Genomic DNA, 11,699 nt, shown 5'->3' on the forward strand with positions numbered 1-11,699 from the left:
AGTCATTGATAAGGCTTCATTGTGTTTGGCACTATTCAGAGACCTAAATCCGAAGAGAGAATGATCAAATACGTACACTAACTTGCCACCATCAATTTTCCAGTCCTTGACTTTTTTGTTCTTGGAGGCTGGTTTTGTTTCTCCCTTTAGAACGTTTTCCTTTGACCACTAATGGCACCAGGACTCTGTTGTTGTATTAAGTCTGTGAGCTAATCTGACGAAAAATGTGTGCACTACCTTTGAGGCAAATTATTTCTAATCCTTATCCTTTGCACTGACACCTCTTTCATAGATTTCATAGACAGTAGGGCTGGAAGGGATCTCGGAAGATCATCAAGTCCAGCCCTCTGCCCCAGGGGCAGGGAGTCAGTAGGGATCATAGGATCCCAGCAAGATAAAGATCCAGATGTCTTTTGAAGGCGTTCAGAGTAAGTGCTTGAACCACCTCCGTCGGCAGTCTATTCCAAACCTTGGGGGCTCGGACAGTAAAGAAGTTCTTCCTTACGTCCAGCCTGAAACGGTCGCAGAGGAGTTTGTGACCATTCGACTTTGTCATCCCTTGGGGCGCTCTGGTGAATAGACGCCCTTCTTTACCAGTGGTATATACTCGTTAGGCTTGAACAAGCAGGCCGATTCACAGAGAACTGTTGGAAAGATGTTGTTTGAAGAATCCCAGAGATTGACAACTATTTAGGTATGAGAGGTGAGCAGAGGACTCGTACATTTAAGGAGATCAATAAATAGGTGACAAAATTAGCATTCTGGCATAGTGGATTCAAAGGTGAGATATGTAAAAACAAAACTGGTAGAGCTGGGGAGAAGAGGAGAAGCATTATAAAACTAAGGCTATGTCTACATGACACAAGGCAGCTCTGTGAACTGTATCTGGATTAACTGTAGCTGTGATAGCTCAGGTACTGGCAGCAGTAGAGCTGTGTTAGCGCAGTACGTCACCAAACCAGTCAGTCTTCTCAGAGCTAATGAGCTTGGGCTGAGAACCATGCTTTGGGTACCCAAACCTTTGTTTCTGGCACACAAGCTAACTCAGGTATCTCTGCACAGCACTGAATTGTGCTTTGTAGATATACCATAAACAAAGAAAAGGTATTTTTGTTGGTCAGGAACACAAAGCACCAAAATCAGGAACAAAGGCAAAAACCCAACCAAACCAAAACAAGCAAAAATCATGTGCGCACGCACGCACGCACGCTCGCACACCCCCTGTAGCCATTATATGACATTAAATGACACATGCTGAGATTCTGGCCCCCAAATTCCAGACTGCTGCCATGTTTTTCTTCCTATGTCAGTTCATTCTTGTCCTCCATCCAAACTGTGCATATGACATATTTAGGGGCAATTGTACTGGTGAATCTAAGGGAATTTCTGATTCATTACTTCCTCCTTCCAGTACCTGCCATCTGTAAAGGAATCAGTTACCTTCCATAGGCTCACTTAAACTTGGCCACACTTACTGGGCATGTCTACACAAGACGTTTGCTGCAGAGTAGACTAATTAGCTCTGCAGTAAACATAGCATGTCTACATATATGGCCCTATTAGGCGGGAATAAACTAATTAACTTCACAGCAGGGTAGTACTTGCAAATACAAGTACTACCTTGCTGTGGAGTTGTTTTACTCTACAGCAGCGCAGGTGTAGATGCTGGCCTGGCTGGCTGGGGCATGATTTCATAGATTTCATAGATTTCATAGACATTAGGGCTGGAAGGGACCTCGGAAGATCATCGAGTCCAGCCCCCCGCCCAAAGGGCAGGACGTCAGCTGGGGTCATAGGATCCCAGCAAGATAAGCATCCAGTTTCATCTTGAAGGTGTTCAATGAAGGCGCTTGAACAACCTCCGGTGGCAGGCTGTTCCAGACCTTGGGGGCTCGGACAGTAAAGAAATTCTTCCTTATGTCCAGCCTGAAACGATCTTGTAGTAGTTTGTGACCATTCGTCCTCGTCATCCCTTGGGGCGCTCTGGTGAACAAATGTTCCCCTAGATACTGGTGGTCACCCCTGATAAACTTGTAGGTGGCCATCAGATCACCCCTGAGCCTGCGCTTTTCCAGGCTAAAGAGCCCCAGGGCTCTCAGCCTGTCATCGTAGGGTCTGCTTCCCTGACCTCTGATCATGCGCGTGGCTCTTCTCTGGACTCTCTCAAGCTTTTCCACATCCTTTTTGAATTGTGGAGCCCAAAACTGGACGCAGTACTCCAGCTGCGGCCTCACTAAGGTCGAGTACAGGGGGAGAATGACGTCCCGGGATTTGCTTGAAAAGTATCTATGGATGCAAGCCAGCGTTTTGGTCGCTTTACTAGCCGCAGCATCGCATTGCAGGCTCATGTTCATCTTGTGGTCAATGATGACCCCCAAGTCTCTTTCTTCCATAGTGCTAACCAACGTAGCACTGCCGAGCCTATAAGGATGCTGCGGGTTTTTTTTCCCAAGGTGGAGAACCTTGCATTTATCGGCGTTGAACACCATCAGATTCTCATCCGCCCACTTGCTGAGCCTGTCCAGGTCAGCCTGGATCATCCGCCTGTCTTCTGGTGTGGATGCTTTGCCCCAAAGTTTGGTGTCATCGGCGAACTTGGCCAGTCCGCTTCTGACTCCAGTGTCCACATCATTAATGAAGATGTTGAACAGTATGGGTCCAAGGACAGAGCCCTGGGGGACCCCACTGGTCACAGGACACCACGATGAGTGACTTCCATCAATTACTACCCTCTGGGTCCGACCCCGGAGCCAATTTTCCAGCCAGTGGATCGTGGGGGACCCAAGGCGACAATTGGCCAGTTTCTCCAAGAGACGATCATGGGACACCAGATCGAAGGCTTTTTTGAAGTCAAGATATATGACATCAATCTCATCTCCCTTGTCCAGGTGATAGGTCACCTGGTCGTAGAAGGAAATGAGATTGGTCAAGCAAGACCTACCCGCAACAAACCCGTGCTGGCTATCCCTTAAGATGTTGGCGTCGGCCAGTCCATTAAGGATGGCCTCCTTAATAAACTTTTCTAAGATCTTCCCCGGGATAGAAGTCAGGCTGATGGGCCTATAGTTAGCCGGATCCACTTTCCTCCCTTTCTTGAAGATAGGCACCACGTTGGCCTTCTTCCAGTCTTCGGGCACTACACCAGAGCGCCAAGAGTTTTCAAAGATCCGCGCTAGAGGCTGGGCTATGATGCTCGCCAGCTCCTTGAGTACCCTGGGGTGAAGATTGTCAGGGCCGGCTGACTTGAAGGTATCCAGCTTCTCAAGATGTTCCTTCACAAAGTCAGCATTAATGGAGGGCAGGGGATCACCCTCACCCAGACTTCCCGGCCCTGTAGCAGGCGCAGGCGTCCCATGGGGCTGATGAAAGACCGACGCAAAGTACCTATTTAATAGGTTGGCTTTTTCCTGGGCGTCAGTTGTCAGTTGCCCCATCTGGTTCAGCAGGGGTCCAACGTTGCCCCTGCTTTTACTCTGGCTCCCCACATATCTGAAAAAGGACTTTTTATTGTCCTTGATGCTGAAAGCTAGCTGGAGTTCAGTTGCAGCCTTGGCTTTCCTGGTCTGCTCCCTACAGGACCGGACCAGTGCAGAATAATCCTCCTTGGAGGTGACTCCCATCCTCCATCCTTTGTAGGCCTTTCTTTTTAGCCTCAGGAGGTCTGCTAGGTCCCTGGAGAGCCAGGGGGGCTGCTGTCCCCTCTTGCTGCCTTTCCTCCGAGATGGAATAGACTTAGTTTGTGCATGGAGGATCGCTCCCTTGAGGAGCAACCACTCTTCTTGAACTCCCCTCTCCCTGTGGTCACAGTCCCTTAGGGCCTCACTGACAAGCCTCCTGAGCTTGTCAAAGTCGGCTTTCCTGAAGTCAAGGACTTGCGTGTTGCTGACCGACTTGCCAGCTTTTCGGCGGATGGTGAAGGTGATCAGCTCGTGGTCGCTGTCACCCAGCTTCCCATCGATCACTAGGTCGCCGACTAGGTCCTCCCCAGTAGCCAGCACCAGGTCGAGCAGCGCTTTGCCTCTCGTTGGCCCATAGACTTCTTGAGTCAGGTAGAGGTCATCCACGCATGAGAGGAAGCTCTGCGACCGCTCAGATTTTGCTGAGCGATCCTCCCACGAGATGTCTGGGTAATTGAAGTCACCCATGACAACCATGGTCCTGGAGCAAGCTGCCTCAGCCAGTTCCTGGGCAAACTCCTGGTCTAGCTAAGGACTTTGGGTGGGAGGTCTGTAGTAGACTCCCACCATTGTGTCCCCTGTGCCGTGTTCCCCACGGATTTTAACCCAGAGGGTCTCCAGCCGTCCACCCTGGTCGCCAATATCGGCTTGCAGGGACGCGTAGCTTTCCTTGACATAGAGAGCTACACCCCCGCCCCTTTTCTCTACACGATCCCTCCTGTACAGGGTATAGCCATCTATACCTGTGGTCCAGTCATGGGTGGAGTCCCACCAGGTCTCCGTGATCCCTATGACATCGTAATTGTTTGCACTGAGCAGGAGGATGAGCTCCTCCTGCTTATTCCCCAAGCTCCTGGCATTTGTGTACAGGCAGGCAAGTGCCCCCTGGGGGGCTCCTTCCTTGCCCACAGATTTTACCAGGGCTGGGGCTGGGGTGGGCTCCCTTGAGTGCCGTGATCCGCTGGCTTTGCAAGGATTGTTCAGCGGGCCAGCAGTGGCAGTAGTCCCCCCATCCCCCAGCAGGCTTAGTTTAAAGCCCGGTGGAGCAGGTCAGCCAGTCTGGCTGAGAAGAGCCTCCTCCCTAGGGGAGAGAGGTGGAGACCATCTCTTCCCAGCAGCTCGCTGCCTCTCTCGCCAAAGAGCGGGCTGTGGTCATGAAAGCCAAAGCCTTCCTGATGACACCAGCGCCGCAGTCTTTGGTTGACCACATAGATCCTCCTGTCCCTTCTCAGCCCATAGCCTGAGACTGGGAGGATCGATGAGAACACCACCTGTGCCCCCAGACCCTTAAGCCCCGCTCCCAAATCCCTGTAGTGCCTCATGACCTGATCGGCTTGCAGGGACGTGTAGCACCATGATGGTGCTTCAGTGTGGGGGCTGCCTGCTGGACTGGAGCACCCCTGTGCCTCGGCCAGCCCCTCTGCAGCACATTTTGCCGAGGGGAGCAGCCCAGGGATAGCAGGCTGATCCCCCAGGCCCTCTGCCAGCTGGGGCTGCTCCAACACCGCTGAACATGCTGCAGTCCCAGGCACATGCTGAAATGGCACACCTTGGAGCAATAAGCTGCAGAGTTTATTGCTTCACATTAATTGTACATAGAGATATACCCACTGACATGGAATTTACAGTCTTACACTTTCTATTCTATTCTGTTGATGCTTGTGTGGCCCATAGTAGTAGCTGAGTGACTTCACAGATTTACAGAAGTTTAGGGCTGGAAGGGACCTTGTGAGATCATTGGGTCCAGCCCGCCTGCTCTGGACAGGAAATACTGCTGGGGTCAAATAACCCCAGCCAGGTGTGCGTTCAATCTCCTTTTGAAGATCTCCAGGGTAGGGGTCTGTACCACCCCTGCTGGGACTCTATTCCAGAGTCTGGTCATGAACTGTGAAGAAGTTTTTCCTTGTATCCAGTCTGAAACCTCCTTCTAGGAGTTTATGACTGTTCTTCCTGGTTTTCCCCTGGGACACTTTGGTGAATAGTTGTTCGCTTAGCCCAATGCTGACCCCTGATATATTTGTAAGCTGCCACCAATTCCCCCTGAAGTCTTCTCTTGTCTAGACTGAACAGTCCCATATCTGTCAATCTTTCTTTGTATAGCTTGCTCTTCAGGCCTCTAATCATACCAGCTGCTCTTCTCTGGACTCTCAAGCTTCTCCACATCCTTCTTGAAGTGTAGCACCCATAATGCATTAAGCAATGTGACTATCACTTGCCACATTTGATTCATTCCTTCTTTTATCCTTTCCTTGAAGCAGAAAATTGTATATACAGTGTAGTGTTTTGATTTGGTTGGATTTTTATTTCACCTCCTGACATTGACCCTGGAGGCATTGTAATCCCTTCCGCTGAGAAGCCATGAAAGAAACCTGTATCAAGAAGTGCAGGTAGCGATTTGCTACAAATGGGACAGATGGGATTTGCTGCAATGCCCCTTTCCCACTCTCTTGTCACTGCTGCAACAAGAAACAGCTAAAAGACTCAGAGAGAAGCCCTGCCTTGCAGATTTAGTTCGATGGTTCTCTTTTGGACTTTACTGCAGATAAAATTCTATTTTGCTAGGTAAGTGCACACACCTGAAATGATTTGTATTGCAATGTATATTAAAGAAAAAGTAATCCAAAGAGCATTTGGGCAGGACATGTAAGAGAAAGTGAATAACCAGGAACAAAGTAATTAATAGACATTACTAGGCAAAACTAGCAGTGGTGAATGTGGGCACAAAGTAATGCCAAAGAGCAGAGCATTAGGATTGGCTGGAAAAATATACAAGCCCATCAGCTAAGAGGATGAACCATACAAAGGCACAGAAATCTGGAAAGCATATGGCAATCAGAAAACTCCAAGTGAGGGGGAAGGTTGTTCATGCACGCACGTGCACACACACACACATACACATCACCCAAATATGGATTCTTCAGCCAGAACAGATACAGGTATTGGAACCCTGCCGTGTTTAGTGGCCCTGGTTGGAAGGGGAAAGGGTACAGGCTCCAGGGAGAAAGTGTGAAGGATGGAGAGAAGCAGTGCAGTCGTGACTCGGAAATGAAAACACAATGTCAGCACCAGCCTACCAGTTTGATAAGTAGATCTGGAAATGACTCAACTTCATACTTCCCAACAGTGCTGACATAGGATTGATACAAGTGATTGGGAGGAGGAGGGGTGCCATACGGACTTCTGAATGCAATTATGAACGCATTCCAAACACAAAGGGAGGTGTTGATATTTTGAACCCCACCTTTGAGAAAAAGGACTGCAAGTTGCATGTTGATGTCAGGTAAGATTTCAGGAGAGCGCAGTCTTTTTGTGTGAACCAGTTAGCAGGCAAATGCAATGGATCGCTTGTGATCTTGGATCAGAAAGGGCATGCCATGTTCTCTAGAAGTCAGGAGAAATTTAAGGTGGGATTTTCAAAAGCATCTTAGGGAGGGTCTTGCCCCTCTGCTCATGGTCAGATTTATCCCTACATGGGCTCAGAAAGGCATTTTACCCCATGGTCATATTGGTACAGACTACTGGGGGCTTTGCTTTCCTGTGTAGCAGAGGGTAATGACCCTCTTCTTTGAATCTCTAAAATGTTTTTTAACAACCGTTGCAGCAGCAGAACACTTGACTGCAGTTATCCCTTTGCTTTACCTGTGGCAGGTTGGGGATGCTATATCTTGTAGTTGTGTGACAAGGTTGATTGTATAGTATTAGGAATAGATTAGACAAGGATTTGTATGGGATGGTTTGGATAGGAATGAGTCTGCCTCACGAAGAGATGGGGAGGGGTGGGGGGTAGACTAGGTGGCCTCCAAATGTCCCTTTCAACCCTACTTTTCCTGATAACAACTTGCATTTACACTAATAACATGGTGGGCTACAACTTGCCTTGGTGCTTTGATAAGCTGACCCTTAGGTCACAAGATAACTTGCACACATAGCCAACACAAAGAGGGGCACTGGGGGCACATGCTCCCCCTGAGATGGGCCCCCGCCAAAGCCACTGGCAGCTTCTGTGGGTGGTCACCACTCAACACCCCCCCCCCCCGCCGACGCAGCTGGTGGCATCTGTGGGTGGTCCCCGCTTGTTGCTATGGTGTGCCCCCAGTCTTGGGAGGCACTAGTTGTTCGGGCTTGCACACGTTGGGCAGTGGAGAAGGAAACAGCTTGTGCACTGTGGGTCAGACTTTGTGCCATGTGAGAGCCTTGAAGATTATTAAAAATACAAATAACAATTGGACACTCAACTCCTAGTAGAAATAAGTGGGAGTTAGGCATTAAACTGCTATTTATGCATTTGAAAGTCTTTTCCCAATGTAATATATTTGGCAATAGTCAATGATGACATGGCCTTTGTTTAACAACCTTTTATAGGTTATCATTGCCTTAAATATTTTAATACTATTGACTTTTAACTGAACCAGTCTGAATTGAATCATGGAAGGGCTTGTTTTATAAAGGGAGATGAAAACAGAACCCGAAGTCTGAATGTAGGGAAAGAAGCCACAGTAGTAGGAAGCACGACACAGAGAAGTGAGTACATCCTCTCTCAAACAGAGCTGCAGAAGGACCATTAGTGAAATGGTTAGCATTCATGTATTAAATATGTTAGCCCACTTCTAGCACAAATCCAATTGTGAAGCTTTGGGAAAAGTGGAGTGGGTTGTGATGTGAATTAAATGAGATTAACATTGGTCATTCATTACTGCAAATCACTACTCACTTTGCTGGTAACCTGAACTATATAGGGCCACAACCTATTGCCCCCTTCACATGCCTAAGTGGTACTTGCTTAGGTAACTGCATAGATGCAGCTATGCAGTTTGGGAATCAGTGTAGGTGTTTGCCCCAAGCACTCCAAATGAACCTGCTCAGCAGGTCACACTATGCCTTGATCAGGGGAAGTGGGGAGGTAAAATTGCCCAGCCAAATGCATAATGCCTGGCAAGCCCCAAAACTAATCACAAAAAATAAAGCATTCTTTGGCCTCCTCTTGAAGCTGGCCCACTAGGCAGCCAAGATAGGGAGACATGCGAGGCCAGGAGGAAGAGAAGCCAAGGGGTATGTGGGTCACTGGGATGGATGCTGCCCTGGAAGAGAGGGGGCTGGATTCCAGTCTGGGCTCCTGCTCCCAATGTGGCAGTAACTTTCCCAGTGCTGGTTAGCCACTTCTGCCAATGAATAAGAAATATAACGTGCAATGGGCCAGCTTCTCAGGGAGGGTTAGGGAGCACACTTGCATAATGCTTAGCTTGTGGTCTAGTGGTTAAAGTAATGTACTGGGAAGTGGGAGATAAAGTTTGAAAGTCCCTCTGGCCTAGTATCTTTGTCTCCTATTCTCTGGGTAAGTGCCTTAATCTACTGCGTTAAAAGGAGGGTTTACCATCACTTCCTCTGCAGCAAGTGTGCGCACAGAGCACTCCTATTTCCCAAGTAGAAATAGAATTCCAGGCTCTGGCCAAGTGCCAGAACCTGCGGTTACAGTTATGTAAGTGCTTCTTAGGGAAAATTGAATTTAGCCCATAATGTAGAACTCCTGCTCTTGCCTGTTAGTCTTGGGCCCTCTTGCCTTAGGCCAGTGGTTGCAAATGCAGAGTGGTACACAAGGCCACAGTGGCTGGTCTGCAGTTGGTAGGTGGATCAGATCCAGCCCTCCCACCCCCTAGACTGCATTAGTTCTTAATAAAAGGTAAGTTAAGAACTTTCCTTTTATAACCCTAGGATTTTCACTTCCATCACCTTTGTTAGTGTCTTCAAATAAGAGAATGAACGGTTGGATGATGAGTGTGCCTGGTGTTCTCTGAGATGCATTGTAAACTGACAGTGGGCTGGTGGTCCAGAAAGTTGGCAAACCACTGCATTAAACCAACAGCTGAAAGAAAATAAATGATTTATTATTTTATGGTTTCTTTCAGTGACCAGTCGGTATTTTAAAAGTGGCTGTAGCCTTGCTGTGCTCGAGTAGCTACTGTAAATCACTGAGGAGAACACAGTAGTATAGCAAATAGGATACAGCAAAAGGAAGAGCTTAGACATGAGTAGGGTGGTTGTAGCTCTCTTATGAGTGTCACCAGCACTGGTGAGTGTGATGAGCGAGGAGAGGCTAAGGAGTTTGAAATGCATTGCATTGTATGCAGTCAGCCTCCCTTTTAAATCTGGTAGTAATACAACTAGTGGGAGAGGTCTGCTAGGAATCTTGCTGTACTGGTGAAGTGGTAGGGTACAGCAAGGCTGGCTCACAGCCCCTCACCAGAGGAACTTAGGGGGAAGTCTGTTGCAGACTTCTCATTGAAGGCAGTAGGGCCAGGGGTTCACCCCACTGCACTGTGAACAATCCCTAGGTGTTGAAGGAAACCAGCTTCCAGGTTTTCAGCCACAAAAATATCATCTCCCAGTAGCTTAAGCCAGCAGTGGGAATTCATGACTCCTTGATTTTTTGTGGTGACTAACTGGAAGCTGACCCAGTTGTGTGGACTCCATTCATCGTGCCTGCCTATTTTCATCAGTCTGGAAACCACTTCCACTGAGCCCGAACGAAAGGCAGCATCTGAGCGTATCTGAATTCTGCTCTCTCTCCTCTTCCAGGACCCACCGCTACAACTGCCTCTCTGGTGTCTTTCTCAGCTGGTCTTACACAGAAGCCTTTCCCCAGCGATGTTGGTGTAGTCCATTTTAACAAAGTGCTTGTGAATGATGGAGACTACTATAATCCTAACACAGGTAACAACTGAAAGAGAGTGAAGCCCAAGCTGGCAAGCTAATCAGACAATACCATAAGAAAACAGCGCTGCTGTATCATTTCAAATGGTACCAGCGTGCTCATGCTAGGCAAACAAAAGAATATGTGGTACCATAAGGCTTATAATACTGCAAGTTAGAAATAGCATGGCTACCAGAGGGCACAGGAGTATATCTGGATCTGCATGTAATGTAAGTGTCCATATGCTCACCATAAGAGTTGAGATTTTGCAGCAGAGCCTCATGCAGGTCTGCAACATTATATTTTCTACTTCTGTTTCAAACAACAAAACACTAGAGAACCAGGAAATGTAAAGTGAAGGGCTGCAGATTGGGAGCCGCTACTTATTCTGGCTGCTCATCAAAGAGGAGATCACTGCTGCCCCTGTTGCAATCTCTGTAAGATGCACACATCTGCTGCATCTAGATGACACTCCCCCAACTTTGACACTCTCAGCTTGACACCTACCACAGTAGAACGGTCCTGTTGACTGGAGTTTCAGAGGGCATTTACCAGAGGGTGAGAGCTAGCTCAAAACATTGTCCCCATAAATTCTGCTCTAGCCAAGGCCTGATGGGGCTGGAGCTCTGCCACCCAGTGTGGTGCTGTAGCATAGAGCACAGTCTTCCTTCCCTTGAAGGGTGTTGAAGGACAAAAATATTCTCTCTTGTTGACAGCCTTAGACACATCCCAGAAGCAGCAGCTTCATGTAGAACATGGGAGGATTTCCATAGCAAATGGACCTTTATTTCCACTAACTTTAACAGATTTGTTCAGATGGCTGGATAACACTGTAGTGTTAATATTAGTTTCTTACTGCCCTACACATGACAGTCTCCATTTTCTGTAAATCATAAAGAGCTAACTCTGCACTCCCTTTGGCAGGCATCTTCACATCCCCCTTTGAAGGGCGCTACTTGATTACTGCCGTGCTAGCTCCCGAGAGAGATGAGTATGTAGAAGCTGTGCTGTCGGTCTCCAATGCAAGTGTTGCTCAGCTCCACACAGCAGGCTACAGAAGAGAACTGCTAGAATATCACAAGCCGAGAGGAGGGAAACAGACTTGTGGTGGGGCTGGAACTTTCCACCTTGTTCTTCACCTAAAAGCTGGAGATGAAGTAAACATTGTCATCACTGGAGGCAAACTGGCCTACACAGACTCTGATGAAATATACTCCACGTTTAGTGGAGTCCTTCTCTATCCTTCCATTTCTCATGTCTAGGTTCCTCTCAAAGAGAAGAGGACAAGATATTCAGAAAGAATTGATTGTAATAAAATTCGAAGCGTTAATATA

General features: G+C 48.0%; 1 protein-coding gene across 1 annotated transcript in view; it reads left to right on the forward strand.

Annotated features, from left to right (window-relative positions):
* EMILIN2 (elastin microfibril interfacer 2) overlaps positions 1–11,699 on the forward strand; it is a 64,356-nt gene extending 52,657 nt beyond the window's left edge. The window contains exons 7-8 of the mRNA XM_006269522.4: positions 10,251–10,385; positions 11,290–11,699. Of these exons, the coding sequence (XP_006269584.1) occupies positions 10,251–10,385; positions 11,290–11,627 (473 nt within the window). The 3' untranslated portion in view covers positions 11,628–11,699. The remainder of the gene's footprint in view (positions 1–10,250; positions 10,386–11,289) is intronic.

This window comes from Alligator mississippiensis, chromosome 3 (assembly GCF_030867095.1).
Source record: "Alligator mississippiensis isolate rAllMis1 chromosome 3, rAllMis1, whole genome shotgun sequence".
Lineage (NCBI taxonomy): Eukaryota > Metazoa > Chordata > Crocodylia > Alligatoridae > Alligator > Alligator mississippiensis.